General features: G+C 39.2%; 1 protein-coding gene across 1 annotated transcript in view; it reads right to left on the bottom strand.

The window, feature by feature from the left end:
• The window catches only part of LOC122802393 (1-phosphatidylinositol 4,5-bisphosphate phosphodiesterase gamma-1-like), an 824,139-nt gene extending 802,628 nt beyond the window's left edge, over nucleotides 1-21,511 (bottom strand). Inside the window, exon 1 of the mRNA XM_044072019.1 lies at nucleotides 20,550-21,511. Within this exon, the coding sequence (XP_043927954.1) occupies nucleotides 20,550-20,760 (211 nt within the window). The 5' untranslated portion in view covers nucleotides 20,761-21,511. The remainder of the gene's footprint in view (nucleotides 1-20,549) is intronic.
• Nucleotides 21,512-21,884: the final 373 nt, after the last annotated feature.

Below are 21,884 nucleotides of genomic sequence, written 5' to 3' on the forward strand. Positions count from 1 at the left end.
AGCCTCCAAGAAGGTGGGTGTGTGGTTTGTGTTTTTATGTGAAAGCAGCGCTGGTGTGTGTTCTGGAGGGCTGCGAGTCCCATATGGTGTGGTGCAAGTGTTGACCTTCTCCTCTTGACCTGCTATTCCGGTCTTGGCTGGAGAATGCGTGGCTTCCAATTTGGATATATAAGTGCATCTCTCGCAAGTCTGAGTGTTGGGAGGTAAGAAGAGAGGACTGTCTGTGTACATGAGCCAGTTGCTACATTGCCTCAGGATGCCCAAGTTCATCAGGTTAATAAGAGAAAGTACAGGGAATTGATCGACCTTCAGACATGCCTGGAGGGGTGGGCATTAATAAGTACTGGATCTGTTTCCTTGTAGAACGCTTAGTGCTGGTAGCACTTGTGTGCTACAATAATTGCTACAAGAAGTCTGGTAAAGTGCTAGACGAATACGTTAGTAAAAGTGCAGGAAAGGAGAGAACTAGTAGATCTAAGGGAAAAATTTAAGAGCAGACTTTGGCACCACTCAGAAGCTTACAAACACCACAACACAACACTAATCATGAGACACATAACTCTCCTAAACAGTGTGCCACTCAACCAAAGCTCCTAAGGCAAAACAGCATGCCCAACACACTAGTCATAGGTGACTTGATAGAGTCCCTAACCTACTTGACTTTCTCCAAATTACCACAGCCCACAAATTACTATTCTAACCCACTAACTGCCCTGCTCTATATAACATTCTACAACCTTATACCCCTCTCAGACCCCTTAGATGCTTTCAGCAAAACCTGATTACCGTTCAAAAACCCAAGCGCCCAGCTGGTCAGCTTCTGCTATCCTTTACCCTAGCAAAAAAATGGAATGCTCTACCCTCCTCTCTAAGGACCTGTAACAACCATCTTATCTTCAAAACTCAACTTCATTCCTACCTCTTCCTGAACAGAAAATGCAACTGCACTCTTCCACCCATACCTCTCATGCCCTCCTCCCACTTTACTCCAGGCTAACCTTTTCTTCCTGCCTTACTCTCAATCCACTGATTCATTTTGTAACTAGATAATAATATCTAGCCTTTATACTAAAAGCTTCTTTGTTTATTTTTCTGAACAATAACTGTAATTGTCTTTGACTTTTTCTTGTTAAAGGAACCCATTGTTTGTACTCTAACTCTTTGAAATTTTCATGTAATTAATTTTGCTATGTGGAGCTTTTCTCCCCGGGCCTCCACTGAAAACAGGCTCTTAAGCCCAGTGGACCTCCCCGGTAATCAAACTGGAATAATAATAATAACAGTTCTGGATACAGCAAGTCTGTATCTGGACTAGACTAGTTACAGGAAAGGCAGAAAACAAGTACAAAGCTATTATATTCTTCAGGGACAGACTTGCATTTGTCTCCATATGCATCTTTTGCAGAAAATATCCACTCCAGATTCTGATACCTCCACTATATTTACATTTTTTTCCTGGGGTCAGTTCCTTTAAATGAAAACATACCTTAAAAAGAGAATAAAGTTTGGTGTTAGTTACAGCATAATTTGAAGTACACATATGGATACAGGTGAGGCACAAATGATCCGAATCAAAAGTACACATATGAATACAGGTGAGGTACAAATGATCTGAATCAAACAGACTAGTACAAGTTGGAAAGGTAATTCAAAGAATATTAGGACACTGCCAGAAATTCCTTTTCAGTCACAATTTTAATAGAACTTGTAGAATGCATCATCTAAAAGGATAATTCAATTAGGAAAGTTACTTTGAACTCTCCAATGATTAATTGGGTTTGGATAAAAATCAGACGATTAAAAGTAAACAGAAAAAGTTCTCTCAACAAAGTCAAAATTACTACACAATGATTTATACTGTATAAGTAGAGTGCAGACGTGCCTATTAGAAGAGGTGTACCTAAAATGAAATGACAACATCCAGACTTTTTTTTACTGTGAAGAGGTGTGGCAACAGTTCAAGAAAAGGAAGAAGTCCATATTCACGCAAGACAAACAATCAAAATGGCTTTTACCAGTGCCTAGGGAAGCAGAAGAATCTGGTATTCCGTAGTTCTAGACTTACAGAAGGTTTTATGGAAGAACAGAGGATGACAAATAAGTCAGTATGCATATTCAGACTAAGACAAGTAAAATTAATGGAAACAGTGAAGACAACGAAACACATTAAGCAAAAGATATCACAGATAACAGGAGATGCAGGGTCAGACCACAGCAAGAAGGGATTTATAAAAAGAATGACTAGTACTGGAAACCAGTAAAATGTCAGTGGGGCTAAGCAAGGATACAGCACCGCAGCAGACAGAAAGAATGAAATATTTAGCTTAAATAACACACCTAAAGAAAAGAATGCACTGCAAATTTCTGAAAGAGTTGATATAAAAGCACAGAAAAAAGAGTGACATAAGTGAGAAAGTCACCATTGCCTTGTTTAGAAAAAAGCTGACTACCTGCTCTCTGTAGAAATCTATTTAAAGATTTACTGTGAATCTCAGACAAGGAGAGATGATAAACCTAATAACAGTAAAATATGCAATAAATCAAAGGAAATAATTACTTGCATTAAGAGTAAACAACTAACAGAAGGATCTAAGAGAGAAGTTTATGGTAAAGACAGATTCAAATGTACAATTTTATGCTTACAAGGAACTAGAGTCAACAACAGAATATATCTGTTAACCAGGTAGGCCCACTGGACACACAGTCCCTTTTCAAGGGTGACCCGGGAGCAATGTCTGGTTAAGTGACTTGCTCAAGGTGACACAATAGGCAAATGAGGGCCGAAGGAACCAAACCCCATACAGCAGAAACTACAGCTCACAGCCTTAACCCTCTACCTTCTCAAACATCCAGATGTTCACAATTAAAACACATACTAGGGGAAACGCTACATAAGAAAATGAGATGAAAATGAGCCAAGTAACAGGATTAAACCTTACAGTAAAGGGAATATTGGAATCTATTACCTGTAATGTTTCTTGAAGTAAATGTAGTTATTCATCCATTCTAAAATATCTGCTTTTATGTCATTTGGGGTCACAAGAGAGCTAGAGTCCATCTTAGCACTCACTGGCACCAGTCTTGGACAGGATACTATTTCATTGAGGATACAAACACACACATGGGCACCGAACATGCATAACTAGAGGCTGTCCTCTGAATGTTCAAACTGTAGGTCTTTGGGATGTGGGAAAAGTAGAATTATACAACAAAAACTCACTCTGGCACAAGAATTCAACACAGTGGGTACTTCATCCGGGAACTAAGGAGGAGTGAGCTGTGAATCAATAGCACTAACTGCTGCATTACTGTGCCTCCTTATCAAAAGAACGACTCAGCACTGTGGATCATGGCTCGTTTTTTTTTTTCCTGAACCAATACCATTTACTGGACAATTCATTTTTTCCTCGTCACTTTAAACTTTGTGTGTTTGCACTGTGGTGGTTCTCTACACCAGTCACACATACCTTCATTTGCTTTTGGCTCAGTGGGATTTTATCAGTTAAACACCTTACTTAGGTGGCATGCTACAGACCTCCTGATGCCAGAATTTCAGATTTGAAAATGTTACTGACAGCTGTTCACAAATCTGTGCTTGGTTCCTTATCAGAAGTATCAGAACCATAATTTAATGTCCTTCAACTTTGAAGAATAAAGTGCAATTCCATCAGAAATACAGTAATGATATTAAAGGATATCTGCAGGGCATTCTGCCCTCACCATGCATCCCTGCTACTTATACTAACTCCAAACTACCTGCACTACAGAGTAGGGAAATACTCTGAGATGCAGCACCTTCAGACTTCAATAAACCTTCTTTACATTCTCAGAGCCAGTTTAGTTATTCCAACCATTATACTTGCACCTCATGTCAACAGGGATCCGATCTTTTGCTAAAGGTTAGAAATATGAACGTGCTAGATGAATCAAATAAATAAATTAACTAGCAGTGGTGTCTCAACTGCCTCCCAACTGTCCAATAGTCTTAAAACAACAAAAATAAAGTCAACATGTGATTCAAACATTTTAGATGATATACTTAATTATATCATACTATCCCCTGGGGCTCATGAAGAATCCAATTCCAGCACTGTGGAACCAGTGTTATGTAGCTAAGTTCCTCAAAGAACTAGGCCAGGAAGCGGTCCACGAACAAATATTTTACCCTGGTTGTAGTAAATATACTATCATTTTACAAAGCTGACTCTATATATACGGGATCGGTACTGATCCCCGAAGGAGCCTTTCACCAAAGCACAAACAGCTGGACATACTTCCGCGAAAGTGCTTTTTACTAAAAAAAGCACCTTCGCGGAAGTATGCCTGCAGCTAGAGGGAGTCGTGGGGGAATGACTGTTGCAGAGATCGCACTATGGTGCAGATATGGAATATTCCCTTTTCTTCACTGTAGTGCGATCTCGGAGTGAGAATATTAAAGTAGGGGGTGGGGGGCACATCCCCCTTACATGGCTTGCCCCATTTATGTATTTATTTATTTTTACACACTTTAACGAAAGCGCTTTTTCAGTGAAAGCGCTTTTGTTAAAATGTGTTCGGTGATTGTGGATTCGGACTACTGAACTTTCGTTCAATAGTCCTAGATATATATATATATATATATATATATATATATATATATATATATATATATATATATATATATATATATATATATATATATATATATATACCTAGATCTATATATCTCTATATCTATATACGTGTGTGCGTGTTTGTGCTATATACACATATGCAAGTCGCTGCTCACATTACGTGCCTATAAAGCGTCTCAGTTTACAAAAAAAAAACCTCCCATTTCCCCCTCAACCCACAGGCAGCAATGCTGTTTATAATATTAACCTTCCCTCTAGATCATCCTCTTATTGCCACATCTCCAGAAGTAGCACATCAACCACCCTAAGGTCATGCCCCTAGAACAGTAGTAATTAAAAATGCCCTCCTTCTCCAACTGTAATATTCATGGCAGCAGTAAAATACATCTGCAAACTTCTGTCCAGTCAAATGATGACCAAGTTCTTCAGTTGTTGTTGTTGTTTGTCTTTTGGCTTTTCCCCGGTAAGGGGTCGCCACAGTGGAACTCCAGTTCGCTAATGATTGGCAGTAGATTTTTACGAAATGCCGAGGTGCCAGCTTGATGCTCAACCTTCAACGAAGGCACACCCATTTACGCATGCATGTCTTTCGAACGCTACCCAACCACGGGGAGGACATGCAGACTCCACACAGAAGGCACTCCCAAGCCCAGCCAAGAATCGAACGGGAGAAACTCTTGCTGTAAGGTAACAATGCTACCGCCGTACCACCGTGGCATTAGGCATGACCAAGTTCTTCAGAAATATTAAAATTTAAATGCAAATACATATAGGTCATGTTCCCAACAGCATTAATATACAACTGCTAACTCTCCAGTCTCTTCCCCCACCAAAAGTAATAAAATATAAATATAATGACACCATTCCTTCCAACCCTCCAACATCCTGCACTTCCTCTCTACTGCTGTCAACTTCCCTCCTCCATGCTTTACAGAGTACACTCAGGACTATAATGAATCCCTCATTTATGCTATGCATAAGGACACTCAGAATGAGGGAATTATGAGCAGATTATACAAATGATTAGCATTCCAGCAGGTTGAGCAATTTATGAACACACCTTGACTTGTGCAGCTAATCAGCATTCCACTGCTTAAGCAATGTGCAAGTAAATTAAATAAATACACGTAAAAGTGCAGAGAATACATCTACAGGAAAATAATACAAGCAGGCACACAGTAAGAGAGGGAGGGAGACAACGTAAAGGACATGGGGGAGCAGCAGATCACCACACATAACTTTCTTAAGTTGAATTAGAAAGTAGAGGATCCATTATACAGGACAGGGACCACCATAGTGTATGGCCTCCTATGGATTCTTTTACAGAACTTTATGGTGTGGAGTCATCATCAATATAACAGATACAGACATCAGCATTTGCCCTCACCCTTCCCCTTGCTGTGTAAATCAACTTTGCTATGGATATTTACAACACGTTCACAACTGCTAATAGCCACCAATTGTTCTCTGCATAAATCCCTTACACAAAAATGTAAAATGTTCAAGAATCCCATTCACGAAAGTCTGTACCTCCCATAGCAGGCTATAACTTCAGAAAAAGACATTGTTAAAAGTGTTGTTTACACGTGAAGTACCCCAACACACATTAACTAGCTACTCTGTTATCCTGAGCTGCTGCAAAAAAGTACTAAATCATCCTTCTCTGATCTACTCTAAAACAGAATATGAAAACTGATAACATATTTTAATAAATTTTCCATCAAGAACAAATTACAAAAATACAGCAATGTGAGGGATGAAAAAAAAAGAATTTAAAAAGAGAACATTAGCTAATCAAAAACTATGAATAAAGAAGAAAACCTCTTATAATAATACTAAAGTAGCCAAAGATGTGGGCATTGCTTGTTCCAGTTATACTGTTGCAAAAGGCACTTGTATCAAAAATAATATAAACAATATAAAATAAACAATAACAGCAGTAGCAGAAAGCTGGCTAGTATGTTCCCTAGTTAACATACTCAAAAATATTTCCACCCAAAACATTACTTAAACTCAGCTGAATTAATTTACTGGACATGAACAAATATCAAAAAACAGTCAAAGAATTGCAATACATCCCCCAAGGCAGCCGGCGTTTTTTTTTTTTTTTAATTAGTCTCTACTTGTGAACAAGTACTTACAGGACCAGGAAAAAGACCATACGCATTTCAATATACAAGGGTCAGAGGGCTACAGCTTTGGGGGTAAACTAATATGCCTGTGTATGTGCTGAGATGTGCCTCAAAAAGTTATGAAAAGCGGACACAATAATAGGGTTTATTAGGAGGATTTATGAAGGCATGTAGACAAGAATTAAGTTGGGAGAGTTCTTCAACAAGCTGGGTTTCAACACAGGAACAAGGCAGAGGATATCTTCTTTCCCCTTTGCTATCTGCTTTATATTTAGAGCCATTAGCAAATAAAATAAGGGATTCTCAATTTCAAGGATATTACTTGTATGGTAGTCAAGAAAAGTTAGCTTTATTCACAGATTACACTGTTTTGTATCTGATAAATCCAGAAAGGAATATCGGGGTGTTGTGGAATATTCTGAGACAGTTTCAAGTCTTTTGGGGTATAAAACAAATGCTACAGCAGTAAACTATGTACCCACAAATGAAAGGATTTAGCAATACCTCTATTTACAGAGACCTAACCTAGCTCGACTTTTCACTGTGTGACTTTATAATTTTTCCATTTTAAAGTCTTTATGGACACATTCAGAGACGGCCCTTGCTTGGCTAGGGTTTTTTTGTAGGTTTTACTAATTATTGTGTCTGTGTGACCTTTTTAATCTTTGATTAGTTGTTAGCTGGGATATTTTTGCAGATACCTTAATGGTTATGGACATCAGCTGAGTGTGTTTCTACAGTACAGCCAAACAGTCCACTTATGCTGTGATGACAAGGTGATAAGAAGGCTAAAACATGCATGCCCACAGCTAGTGGGGTTTGGCTTTATTGGCCTGAATGTGTCCATAAAGACTTAAAAAGGAAAAAGGAACATGGACATTCAAAAGCCATATAGCTGAAATACTTGATGTCCTTAAGGGGTCACTTGCATATATCCCATGGGCCTCTATTACAGGAGGTTTAAGGTATCACACAATGAAAACTGTAGCTTGGCTTGTAGTTTTTATTAATTGGTTTGTCTGTGGGACCTTTTTACTCTTGGACATATTTATGGGACATGTGATAAGATGAAGTATTTAGGTGTATGAATTAAAAAGGATTCTATTTTAGCAGCTAAGGATTGGGTGGGTTGAGACTAACAAAATGACAGTTATAAAAAACTGAGAAACTGGATGCTCGAGTATTAATGTGGATATTAAGATATAAGCTGAGAAAATGTTTCTAGTCCCTTTAGTTTTATATACAGGTCAGGTATAGGTTTCATCAACCAGAGGAAAGGTTGTGAACCACAATCAATAAAGAGTTGAAGGATTTTACTTGGGAGGGGAAGAGTACAAGATTTGAGAGGGCTAAGTTGATTCTTCCCAAAAAACAAGGTGGTTTAGCATTACCTGATATGAAGAGGAAGTTTAGAGCTATACAATTAAGGTTAATAAGACCTGCGGTGGTGGTGTTGTGGTAGCGTTGTCGCCTCACAGTAATACGCTGTCCAGATCGATTCTCAGCTAGAGCATCTTCTGCGTGGAGACATGCGTGAATGGGTGTACCTTCGTTGAAGGTTGTGCGTCAGGGCTGGTAACTTGGCATGTAAAAATCAACTACCAATCATTAGCGAACCGGAGTTCCGCTGTTGCGACCCCTAACCGGGAAAAGCCGAAAGACACAAACAAATACTGGGAAGTGCAAGAAGCAAGGACAGCAGGATGTGAATGCAGGTCTTTAAGGAGAATAACATCCATACAGAATATTATATTCACAAAGCAGCAGCAAGTATTCTAAGAATTAAGCCAATGCAGGAATGTTAAAAAGGGAGTCCACAAACAGGGATAACTGCAAGTATAGGCATAATAAGTAGGCAAGAGGGGAATGAATTTAATGGTGAAAATTTGCAAAGGAAGCAACACATTTTTAGCAAATAACTGCAGAGGGAAAGGTAACAGAATGTGATGAGGCTATGCAGAAGCTTGGGCTGCAGGTTAGAGACTACCTTCCCTACCAAAGATTGCAATAGTGTACAGCCAAAGGGAAAGGACTCAGGGAACTACTAACTAAAACAATACCAGAGTCGGTCTTTCAGTTAAGTCTAGAACAGAAGTTGCTGCTAAAAAAGAAAGAGATAATTAGTATGGAATACAACACTCTGCATGACAACTATAAGCTCATAAGAGGATAAAAATCTTGAGAGGAGAAAATGGAAAGAAAATACACACTGGAAAAATGGGAGGATACCTGTACAGCTTAAAAGTATGCAACAAAGTCTACTTAATGTTTTTTTTTTTTTACTTGGAAGTGCTTGCAATGGTACGTGTATACCCCCAATCAAACTTCAAAGTGTTTTCCTCAGGAAAAAAACAAATGCTGAAGGTGTGATGAGAAAAAGTAATTGGGAATTGTATTTATTTTTTTTGGGGGGGGGTGCAATGAGTTGGCAGATTTAAAAACCCCTATAGAATACATTGTCAGAAATGTTGAGGAAGCAAATGGTTGTACAGAGGATTGTAACTGCCCAGATATAGTAAAGCCTTACTAAGTTTAATGCCATTGGCTACAAAAAACACACTATAAAATAGAAATGAAAACATAAACCAACTCTAACTGAAGTAGTGAATATTGCAAAGAAGATAAAAGAACCAGAAGTAGGATCTTTACAAATGGGAAGGAGCAAATTACATAGAAATAAATGGAATCTGTGAGAACAACTCATGCAGACTATTGTTTAGGAAGAGGAATAAAATTTAAGGGAAGGCAGAAAATGAGCTATTTATGTAACATTGGAGTGAATGAAAATGGTTAACATGCACACTGCATGAAATGCTGTTGGGTTACTTTATCCACATCTTTGTCATGTTTAAAAAGATGCTTAAAACGTAATGGAAAGCTGTACAGGTCATTTATTGCAAAACGTAACCAAAACAAAAGTCTGTTTCAAACTATTTTGCAGAATTTTTTTTCAACAAAGTCATTCTTTTTTGCACAACCTGCATCATAAACATGTTGGCTAAAGACTTAACAGACAGATGTCATACAATTTTGACTTAAAGCCTTTGGTCAAGCTGATACTTCCACACTAATTGGCAAGCACATTTTCCAGATAAACAACTCCTACGTCAAATGGCCAGTGAACTGCTTAAAAGCTTACCAAGACCTACTGTAGCACAACCAACAACTTTTGATAAAATGTTATTTACCAACAAGCAAAAGGGAGGAGTGCCTTTTTTTATCCCTCTGTAGGTAGGATTACCCCTCTGTGCACACACTGACACCCCCTCCACTCACACACACACACACACACACACACACACACACACACACACACACACACACACACAACTCCTCAGTTTGTTAAAATGGCAAACTCGGGTCATACTACAAAGCAACATGTGTAACTATGGTATGCTAGGGATATGGTCATTTCAATGTCAAGGAAATTAAATCAGCAGCGAAAGGGTTTAACTTTTGTAACCAATTCCTTTCTGAGTTGGGCAAGTAATCAGTTTTGCTATATCTCATGACTCTACAGTGGTCCTTTATCTGCTAAAAGGAATTTAACAATTTTTATTCATGTTAAAAAGTTGCATCATCTTGTAAAGTGTACAGTGCATGAAAATAAAGGAAATGCTAGTAAACTGTTTTCTTTTCCATTAAAATCAACAAAGAAAATTATTACTACTTGCAGAATATATTAAATGTCATTTACTCTCTGACTAATCACCACCAAATTGCATATTACTGTATGTAAAACTAAAGTTAATGCAGCTTGGCTACACCAGTGTACATTCAGCTTTAATTTTATTTAGATGCTTTAGCCCAAAATAACATTAACATCAAGTCAAACTAAGAACCAAACAACACGATGCAATGTAAACACAACCAATAAAAATAAAGTCATGATATGCTTCTCCAAGCTGTAGTTAGAAACTAATCTGAAACTAGTAAGCAATATTTTTCCTAAACAGAATTTCTTCAGAACTACCAACGTCTTTCTTTATATCAGTTTAAAAACACTTGCTAAAACAACTTTAGCCACAAATGTATTAAACAAACTCATAGCTAAAAAATACCAGTTATTATGAAACAGTGTGATCCATCATAAAAACTACTTATTAAATGCATAAACATACAATCTACTTTTAACCTTAAATATCGTTAACAGAAATAAAATTATTTAATCCAGGCTTTTGACTTGCATTTAACAATAATTGCAAGTGTAATTCCCTGGCTCCCAGTCTGTAATCCTAGTGCCACCCTGTCACATTTTTAAAAAACTTTACTGATGAATTAATGCAGTACAGCTAGCCACCAGGAGGTGTAAACCTTGGTTCGAGATTACTGTCACTGTTAAAGTGACACCCCAACCCCATGTGTAAAATGGGGAAAAGGGGTTGAGGATGGATGGATATTCATTTCACCCAGTCAAAAGGCATTTCATAAAGGTAGGCTTTATTTTCCCCAGAAGGCACCCAGGGTGTGGAACTCCCAAAGCCAGTGCAGTAGGAGATTCCACAGCTGGGGAGCATGGTAGAAAACGAGCAGAATCCTAAAGTTTTAAGATGCAGCCCATGGTAAAATAAGAGCAAAACTGGACAGAGCCAATGGAGCACAAGCAACTCCTTTAGGTAAGAGGGAATGAAGTGGTGAGCAACAAATAAGCTAACGGTCTCTTAAAGGATTCTGCAATGAATAGGAATCCGATGCAGGCTGCACAGAACATGTAAAATGTGCTGGTAACATGACTTACCCAAAAGTAGTCTTGCAGTAGAGTTCTGTAGAACAAATTTACTGCTAGGAAGTCCCAGGTAAAGGGCAATGCAACCTACAGGACACCAAAGAATAGACAACTACCAAGAGATCAAGCTGAGATAGCAGGTGCAATGTTTCTCAGATGGAAACATGAACCCTGGCCCTAAAGTCTTAGCCAGGAATCTAAAATAACAAGATTAGGCACCATGTCAACAAACTCAAGTGTATTGTCGCCATATATGATGAAAATGGGAAGGGAAGGAGCAGGAGAATCCCTCAAGGTTGCACGAAATGCCACGGCTTTGGAGGCATTGAACTAACCACAAATGCATGGCTTCTACATTATCAGGCAAGGGAAGCATGCTCACCATATCAGCCTGTGGAAAGGAGAGGTATTTGTGTGCGTCATCAGCATAACTATGGAATGCTAGGCCTTTCTCCCTTGACAGATCACTCGGAGGAAGCATATAAAAGGCCTACACTAGAATCTTGTAGTACTCCACATTCAAGACAGATTACATGGAAGATCTGATCCCACAGCCAAACTTTTTGGAACTACCAGAGCGATGAGAAACAAGCCACTGCAGAACCATAAAGGAAATACCATGATACGTTTACAAATGTTCTGTCAAAATGTCATGACTTAACCATATCAAATTAGAGATCCAGGAGATTGACAATGAGTCTCACATGAGCTGTAAGTGGAGTTTTGTTACTTACAGACCCTTTCCTAATAACATGTCCCAAAAACAGAAGGTTTAAGATAGTTGTCAAAAACATTAGGATTCAGAGAGGGTTTCTTGACAACAGGGATAACAATGGCATCTTTCAAAGCTGACAGCAATACTCAATCTCTCAATGATAAAACAAGGATCTTACAGATAACTGGTCCAACCCTCTCACTGTTCCAAGAATATAAAGACTAGCCAACACCAGTCTTGATGGACATGGGTCCAGGCCATAAGTCTTTGGTTGCACACCTCAGATAACAGCAAATTAGTCATAAACAGGAATATCAAAACACCACCAAGGAGATGTAAAATGCAGAGGCTGGAATCACTGCAAAACCTATGGGGTCAGGTGATGACACAGCAGAGTAATAGTTGTAATCTTGTCAGCAAAATAAATAAAAACAAAATAAAATAAACAGGCAGCAGCCAACTCACACTGAGGGAGATAATGCTCTTCTAGTGATAAGATAAGCTGTGATACGTCGCTTTTCCAACAGTTGGAAGAGTGCTGCTTGTCAGCTCACTGCTGAAGAGATCTGGCTGGGTAGAAATATTGCCTTCTGATCTCCACCCAGTAGGTGGCAGTGTTCTTTCAGGTCTACTTTACCAGTTTGCCAACCTCCATGATGCCAACAATGCTCCAACCTGCTCATCTCTCATTGTAGGTGACAGAGACCAAGATCAGACCAGAAATCTTCTAATGGAGAGTACGTGAAAAAATTTCCAGAGTAATGTAGTTGACTGAACAAATTATCTTCAGTTCAAGATTAGCGGGAATATACTGTGGCAGTTCCAGACAGAAGCAAACTTAGAGACTGGCTCCACCACAAAGTCCAATGGTTTCACATCCATGAAGAAGACAAAGTCCAATGCACGGCCTGTTTATGCACTGCATGGGTAATGACCTGGGCAAACCCAAAACCTGTCATAACACACAAATTCTTTTAGCAAGATTCAAAGGCTCATCCTCAAATCCTCAAACCAGATAATAAAGTCACCTAACATGGTTAAATGTCGGTGACCAACAAAAGAGTCAATGAGGAAATCCATGGCCTTGCATAGGAGTGGCCTTACATAGGAACACCCTCAAACAAACAGATGGATGGTAGACAAGGGGAAACTCACTGTTGACTCCATGGCCAGGACATACTCAAAGCAGCTGGCTTCCTACTGAGTCAGCCACAGTCTGTCTCTACCACAAACAGTAAACCCAACCCTGATCCTATACTTCCTCAGAAACCGTATTATCAGGAGTCCACATGGAAGAATAAAAACAAAAGCAAGTGAAACCACACTTCACAATAAGAATCTCCTTCAGTCATCAACTACATAGAAATGTTAATAAAATAAAATTCTGAAAAGCATATATAGGTTTAACTTAGCAGCTAAAAGACTGTTTGTCTTGCATATAACTGTATATAAATAAGCAACTAAGTACTAGATTTTGAAAATGCACTTCCCTAAATAAAAAGGTACAATTATTTAAAAAAATAGCATTTAAACAGATTTAATGAAAAAAAAAGTAAATAAAATTCACAACAGTGCAAAGCAACGGATATATTTTTCAGTGTCTCGGACATGCCAATTCTGAGCTTAGGTCTTCCAATAATGCATGCAGCAAAAGAGTTCTCAAAACACAACCTGAACACATTTTTGTTTGTTTTGAAAGCATTGCACAGTACGTTCTTCAATGTTTTTTTACTACATGAAACTTTCAATCCTGACTAAATATGCAGTGCTTCTCACAAACATCCTATGTATCCATCCATCCAGTCAAAAACCTTTTTTTTACCCATTTTCCACATGGGTCAGGGTGTCACTTTAACAGTGACAATCATCTACAGCCAACGTTCACACTACCAGGCATGGTTCTAAAATGCTGATAGATACACAGACATTTATGTAGTCAGAATGCTCAAAGTTTTTTTTTTTTAAATAAAATTAGTCATGTTTGACATTGCAAACTGCTGAAGCAAAATATTTTTCTGTCGAAAAGCACGGAACTGAAATAATTTCCTGCAAATTCAAGGGCATTATAAAAATAATGACCTACACTGTTATGTAGCCTGCAGTTAACACTTCAGAATATCATAAACCAGAAGGCCAGATCAGCAAGCAAAGCACAATACGTATTCACTAAAACTTTACATTGTTAAAAAAAAAAAATCAAAATCTGTTGCACCAAAAACAATACAAAAGAAATATCCCATGTGTCTGAATGGGGAAGGGTGCCTCATATTATTCTAAATATTACAAAATCTCCACATGTGAAATACTTCAAGAATCTGAAGACTATAAAGTTGCCTTTATTTGCAGATGATGTTATTTGTACCTGATAAAAGCAGAAAATGACATATTTTCGGGATAAAAAAAATAAAGATGACAAAAAATGGCTACAGCTGTAAACTATGTACCCACACATTAATTGGTCCAGCAACTCCCACATTTATGGGGAGATGATAAAATGAAGTATTTAGGAGTATGGATTAAAAAGGATTCTGTATGGAAGCTAAGGATATGTGGGAAGAGACTAAACAAAAGATAATACAAAAATTGTGAAACTAGAAGGTCTTGTTAATGGATATGGATAACAAGACAAGCCAAATACAAAGCAGTGAAAAATGCTATTAGTCCCTAGACACAGGTCAAGTACATTTTTATCAACCACAGGAGAAGTTCTGGACAGTAAATAATAAAGAGTTGAAGGATCTCATCTGGGAGGGGAAGAGGGCAAGGGTCAAGTAGGATACGCTGATCCTTTCAATGGAACAAGGTGGTTTAAGATTACCTGATTTGAAGGGATATTTTAGAGCTAGACAGTTAAGGCTCATATACTTTACATGAACAGAAAACTATAACAAAGTGGAAAGGGATGATGCGGAAGCAGAGGGGAATTCAAGAAATAAGGACACAGTGGGATTTTTGGATTCAAATCTTTAATAACAGCCATACAGAATATTATATTCATAAAGTAGCAGAAAGTATTCCAAGAACTAAGCCAACATGGGAACGGAGAAAGGAGATGCTGCCGATAGACATAACTGCTATTAGGAATACAGGTAATAAGGAAGACAGGGGCTGGAATTTACAAGAGAAAACTGGCAAAGGAACCAAGGTATTGGGAGCAAATAACTAGACAGAGAAAGGTAACAGAATGGGAACAGGCCAAGAAGACATTTAGATTGCAGGGTAGAGACTAAATTCTCTATCAAAGATTGATAGAGTATAGGCACAGGGGACTCCAAAGTGAAAGACCTGTTCTGGTAGAGTTTTTAGTTAAATCTAGAACAGAAGCTGCCATTAAAAAAGGGAAAATTCGTAGGCATATAAAATATTGCATAATAGCTACAGGAGTCACACAAGTTTAGAAAAGATAGGAAGAGAGACTGGATAACCAAGTCACAAGGAAACAACGGGAGGACATAAGCTTGGGTCCCAAATCTGCAACAAAGTCTAGGATTTTTGCTTGGAAGTATTTGTATAGGTATTTTTAAAACTCAAGCAGACTCCAAATAATTTTTCCCTAGGTAGATGATAAATGCTGGAGGTACGATGGGGAAGAAAGAGGCAACTGGGAACATATGTCTTAGGAGTGTAATAAGTTGCAGATTTGAAAATTCCCAACAGACTATGTAGTCAGAAGTACTGGGTGAACAAATGGGTATAAATAAGGAAATGAATTTTATGAGATGGAATATTGTTCTTTGTTTGGAATACACCTAGTCATACTAAGGTCTTCTGTTTAATTCTATTGGATGCCAAAAAGCAATTACTAGAAAATGGAAATAAATGTCTAAACCAAAGGCATTTGATGTACAGAATATTGTAATGGAGATAAAATAACTGGAAGATGGATCTTTAGAAAAAGGTAGGACCAAATTAAACAGAAATAAATGAAAACTGTGGGAACAATACATGCAGAATAATGTTCAGGAGGAGAAGGAGTGAAGTTTAAGGGAAAGCAGGAATGCAATTAATGTAATGTTGAACTGATATTTACAAAGAAAAGACGCTGTATAAAGTATGTAAATGGGAAAAATGTAAATATGACACCTACAACAACTGGAGAGTTAGAAATGCTACATCTAAAGAAATCCCAATCCCTCCGCACTGCACGCTCCAGAGACCTCAACCTCATTATCACTATCAACAGAACAAGCTTGAGGGGACAAGTTCATAACCCAGAGACTGCCAATGCTATGGAATAGACTTCTCATACATGTCAAGCGGAGTGCCTCACTGGCCGTCTTCAAGAGAAATCTTGATGAGTGGATGGAAAATAGAAAATTCACCCCGGAGATCACTCCAGTGGCTCTACTTGACAGAGGCACTGGGAACTAAGGTCGGGTGGCACGATGCCAGGGTAATCCTATGGGCTAGGCTTGTAAAGCCTCCAGGGCCATTAGCCTAGTACACACCTATGAACCTATGATTTGTTTTCTGTTGATGTATGTTTGACTATGTCTTAAGTCATAATTTAATAAACTTGTTCAAAAATCTTTTAAAAATTAAACAAATAAAAATAATCAGAACCTTATAGGTACTGGACAGTAGTATCCCCATTACAGCTACTGATCACCAGACAGTGGTATCGTCAGCATGGCTAGAGATCGCCAGACAGTGTTGCCATCAGCTACAGATCACCAGAAGTGGTGCCATCAACAAGATTAGAGATCAATGAACAATGGTACCACCGGCTACACATCCCTTGCAGGGGTACCACCGGCTACACATCCCTTGCAGGGGTACCACCGGCTACACATCCCTTGCAGGGGTACCACCGGCTACACATCCCTTGCAGGGGTACCACCAGATACACATCACTTGGCATGGGTTCCACTGGCACCAAATCACCTGGCAGTGGTACCATCTGCATGTCTACTGATTAGAATACAGTGGTACCATTAGCATAGCTATACTTCAGTGCACACTGGTACCATCAGTAGTAGTTTAGTTAGTAGCTCAGTCTCACAAAATAAGCAAACGGAAAGTAAAGGGATCAAACTTAGCATTACATTAACAGCCTATATCCTTAATCCTCTATTCTAAATTATTTTCTTTACTTGTATGGTTATCTATATCACTGACAGGAACAGCACTGCATGCTTTCACAGTCAGACACTAATTAATCTTAATAAAGCAAGCACACCTGACCCTCAGGCACCTCTTCTGGCAAATAATCTTTCCCTGAAGTGCAACTCAGAACACCATGCTTCAGCAGTGTGTTAAAACACACCTGGTTTTAGACACGTGCAGCTCCTAAGTAGCCCCCCCCCAAAAAAAAAAAAAACACCAGTACCTCAAGCTATACTGCGGACTTATGAACTACCCATCTATGGATTACACAGCAGAATATATGCCAGATTTACAAATACTTAATTCCAATCCACTTAGAGAGTATTGTGGTCAATGTTCAACCCACTCCCCTTATAGTACAGTAATACCACTTTTTTCAGTCATTTCCTGTCTGCATTCCAGAGATATACAAATTATTTATTTAGTTTTGAAATAAAGCTAATTCCCCTCTCCCAGTCCAGAACTGTGAAAGTGCATGGAATAAGCCTTCACCCTCTCTTTGAAAGCAGTGTTCTGACATGGATTGTTGCATCAAATCACCTCAGTGACTCTCAGAAAGAACACTGAATTTTCATGTTTCCCAGTTAGAGGTCAGCCACAAGCTGGAGGTGGGTAACATGCAAGATGGCTCCTACTTTACCACTTCATTAGGTAGGCACCAAATAAACATGGATTAAGGCACAAACATTAGGAAGCCTTTTGCACACAAGTTAATGAAGACCTCTGTCACTCTAAGCAACTAATGTCACAAAATTATTTAAAGCTACTGTTTGGCCAGTAGCTGAACTCAAACACAGACTGTTCAGAGGGACGACAGCAATAAGCCTGCCATGGTCTGGGAATCGGCAACATTTTTACAACACCTGAAAGACGGAAGTAAGACTCCAGTAAATTATTACGGGAAAGACTTCATTACAAAGTACCTTCCAGAAGTAAACAAGAAATCCAATCTAAAGCAAAGAAAGGGTTACAAAAGCACAAGCATGTACAGTGCTGCTTTACTAATAAAGTGAGTAGTACAGCAAACTGTACAGCCAGCAAACAGTACAGCAAACTGTACAGCCAGCAAACAGTACAGCAAACTGTACAGCCAGCAAACAGTACAGCAAACTGTACAGCCAGCAAACCGTACAGCAAACTGTACAGCCAGCAAACCGTACAACAAACTGCACAGCCAGCAAACCGTACAACAAACTGCACAGCCAGCAAACCGTACAACAAACTGCACAGCCAGCAAACCGTACAACAAACTGCACAGCCAGCAAACCGTACAGCAAACTGTACAGCCAGCAAACCGTACAGCAAACTGTACAGCCAGCAAACCGTACAGCAAACTGTACAGCCAGCAAACCGTACAGCAAACTGTACAGCCAGCAAACTGTACAGCCAGCAAACCGTGCAACAAACTGCACAGCCAGCAAACCATACAACAAACTGCACAGCCAGCAAACCGTACAACAAACTGCACAGCCAGCAAACCGTACAACAAACTGCACAGCCAGCAAACCGTACAACAAACTGCACAGCCAGCAAACCGTACAACAAACTGCACAGCCAGCAAACAGTACAACAAACTGCACAGCCAGCAAACAGTACAACAGACTGCACAGCCAGCAAACAGTACAACAGACTGCACAGCCAGCAAACAGTACAACAGACTGCACAGCAAACTGCACAGCCAGCAAACCGTACAACAAACTGCACAGCCAGCAAACTGTACAACAGACTGCACAGCCAGCAAACTGTACAACAGACTGCACAGCCAGCAAACCGTACAACAAACTGCACAGCCAGCAAACAGTACAGCAAACTGCACAGCCAGCAAACTGTACAGCAAACATGGTGAGTGTGTGAGTGCAGCCTGTACATTTTGGACACCTTGTACCAAAATGTCAACAGCTAAAAAATGAAACTCAAATCATGTAACTTACAATAATTTTGAATGGACACAAATCAAGTAAAATCTGCTCTTTACAAAATGCTGTACAACCAGCACATACTGAGGAAGCGAGAATCTGTAAGTGAAAACATTAATCAGTGAAGAGCACTTTAAATGTGATTTGGAATTGATGCAGAACAACCAGAATCACCTAACGTAAGCTAATAATGTCATAATGCTTTTTATTAGTTTACACTACAACTTATCAAGATTATCTTCCAAGAAATATTTATTTTACAAAAATCTACATCCTGCACATAATTTTTTGATCTCTGTAAAACAGTTTTGCGATCCTTCTACAGAACGTTTTAAACTACTCAATACACTGATTTCCAAATGCAAGGCACGCATTTTTCCCCATGGTTAACAGATAGTGAATAACTACAACAGTCCCTGAAGTCAGGGTATAAGAACTGGCCATCGGGAATCTGATGCTGTAGGCACAAGATTACGATCCAAGCATGTCACACCATTTCAGTGACAGCTTGACCACATGCTATATGTGAACGTATCTTTGAGTACTTAAGAAAGCAATTAACCACCAGATTACTGTGTAAAAATCTGTTTTTATTTGCTCATACATGACAGTGGTATATTTGTATAACAGGCTGTTAACCTTGCACGTTCCTATAACACTCTTCTGAAGTGTGGTTTCTTGTTGTAACACTTCAGTACACATGATCATCTTCAAGAATGGCTTACAAAACACTGAAGTGATGGTAGCAACTCTGGTCTGAAGCAAGTTTAGGTATGGGGAATGCAAAACATGAACTACCCCTCTGTTAGAATGCAGCAATGTTTGAAGGTGGGCTGTGCCTCCTTCTCTTCAATTTAGTTATTATATTGTGTAGGTAACATACTGAAGACAAAATAACAAAATGTAAGCTGCCCACAACGCCATCAAACTTTATGTTTTATCTTCCTCACTGTATTTAGGATCTATGCGCCAACGAATGCATGTACAAAGGGCTACATTTTACAAGATAAGTCTCCTTTATCACCTGATGCCTTGACTGCAGTCCAGTATCGAAATTAAGCACTCAGTATTTGGCTAAGCGGCTGTTATTTAGTCATGAAAAAATAACTATGAAAAGAACACATGAAAAAATAACTATGAAAAGAACACCACCTCAGTCTCAACTTAAACATGGCCAACAAAGCAAAGCTGTATAAAACTATCATGATACACAGCAGCAGCAGCATTTGTACAAGACAACTGGATTCCCCTCAGAGAAATGCTGCTGGGCTGGGTACCAGTGATGAGGGCAAGCGGGCACGGACGGACACACACACAAGGGTGGGGGCTGTTTAAACTTACTTGCACCCTCAATCTTGTCAGATCCTCGACTCCAGATGATCTGCCGGGTCTCTAACTTGACCTGAAACGTTTTCCTCTCAGGTCTCTGGGATTTTTTAGAATAGAATAAAGTCATGACTGTCCCCAGTTCCAGATTTCTACAGAGTAGTACCACATCGGCATCGTTCGCCACCCGGGGGGCAAATCCATTAGGGAATATACCCGCCGCCATGGTATTTAAATATATGGGATCTTTAGAACTTCCGCAAAGTATCTGATAATGCCCACCGATACTGCAGCTGCTCTACAATGCAGTAATTTCTTTAAATTTCACAAAGATCAATAAATAAAACATTTTTAAATCAATCCACTTGAGCACGTCAATGTCAAAAGATGAACTCAAAAACTTTAAAACTGTAGTTCGTCATCCAGACTTCAGTACTGTTCCTGGGTAAAAATCGCAACAGAATAAGAAATCCTGCAATCAAAAGGGCGCACCAGTCAGGTATGTGCGCGCAAACATGCTACAGTTTCTTCAGTTTTGCTTCCTTTGTTTTGCTGCTGAAGCATGCCTCTAGCTCAGTAAAAGTCAGCAGCATTCACTTGTGCAGCCAGCCTTCCCCATGCTCAGCTGATGCTAACAAAAGGATACAGTATTCGTGCAGGCAGGACCACCAGGCACAAAGCGCCCCTTCTCTCTTAGCACATCAGCCTAAATGCTATCGATTGGGAAAACCATCTGTAACCCAGTGTCGAGCTTCAGGAAGTATGGCTGATAGTTGGCCAGCACAATGCTGGTCCCCCGCATTTCTGATCCAGGTCTGCCCAATGCAGAGACATTCAGCCTTTAAGCACCGGTGTTAAGATCCTGATATTTACCCGGACATTTCACACCGAATTATATCTAATTTCTTCTTTCCAAAAACAATCTGTTACCTGCAGATTTCGGAGTGTCTCCATTGAATGAAACAGGGAAAGGGAAAATCATCTGGAGACCGAGTCATATTACAACCCTTCCCCCACCCCTCCCCACTACAAAGCGAAGGAAAGAGCACCCTCTTAAAGGGCTACAGGCGCGTTTCGTGTACTTGCAGTTTAGATAATGTAGCAGCAGCGTATAGCAGCCGGTTTTGGAGTAACATTTTTTAAGAAAATATTCATACTCCGTGTATTTACTCAGGGTCTATCTAATGGTTTGCAATATTCTTTTTGGAAAAGGGTGACATCATCTTCTTACTTTTCCAGTTCGTCACCGAACTTGAGTTTTTTTTTTAACCGTATTGATTGTTTTTTGTATTCGCCCTGTCTTGCTAGTCAAGGCTTACTGACAAATGTGAGAGCCCAAACGTGCAAGGC

The sequence above is a fragment of the Protopterus annectens genome, chromosome 5.part0, assembly GCF_019279795.1.
Source record: "Protopterus annectens isolate FY-2018-M chromosome 5.part0, PAN1.0, whole genome shotgun sequence".
Classification (NCBI taxonomy): Eukaryota; Metazoa; Chordata; order Ceratodontiformes; family Protopteridae; genus Protopterus; species Protopterus annectens.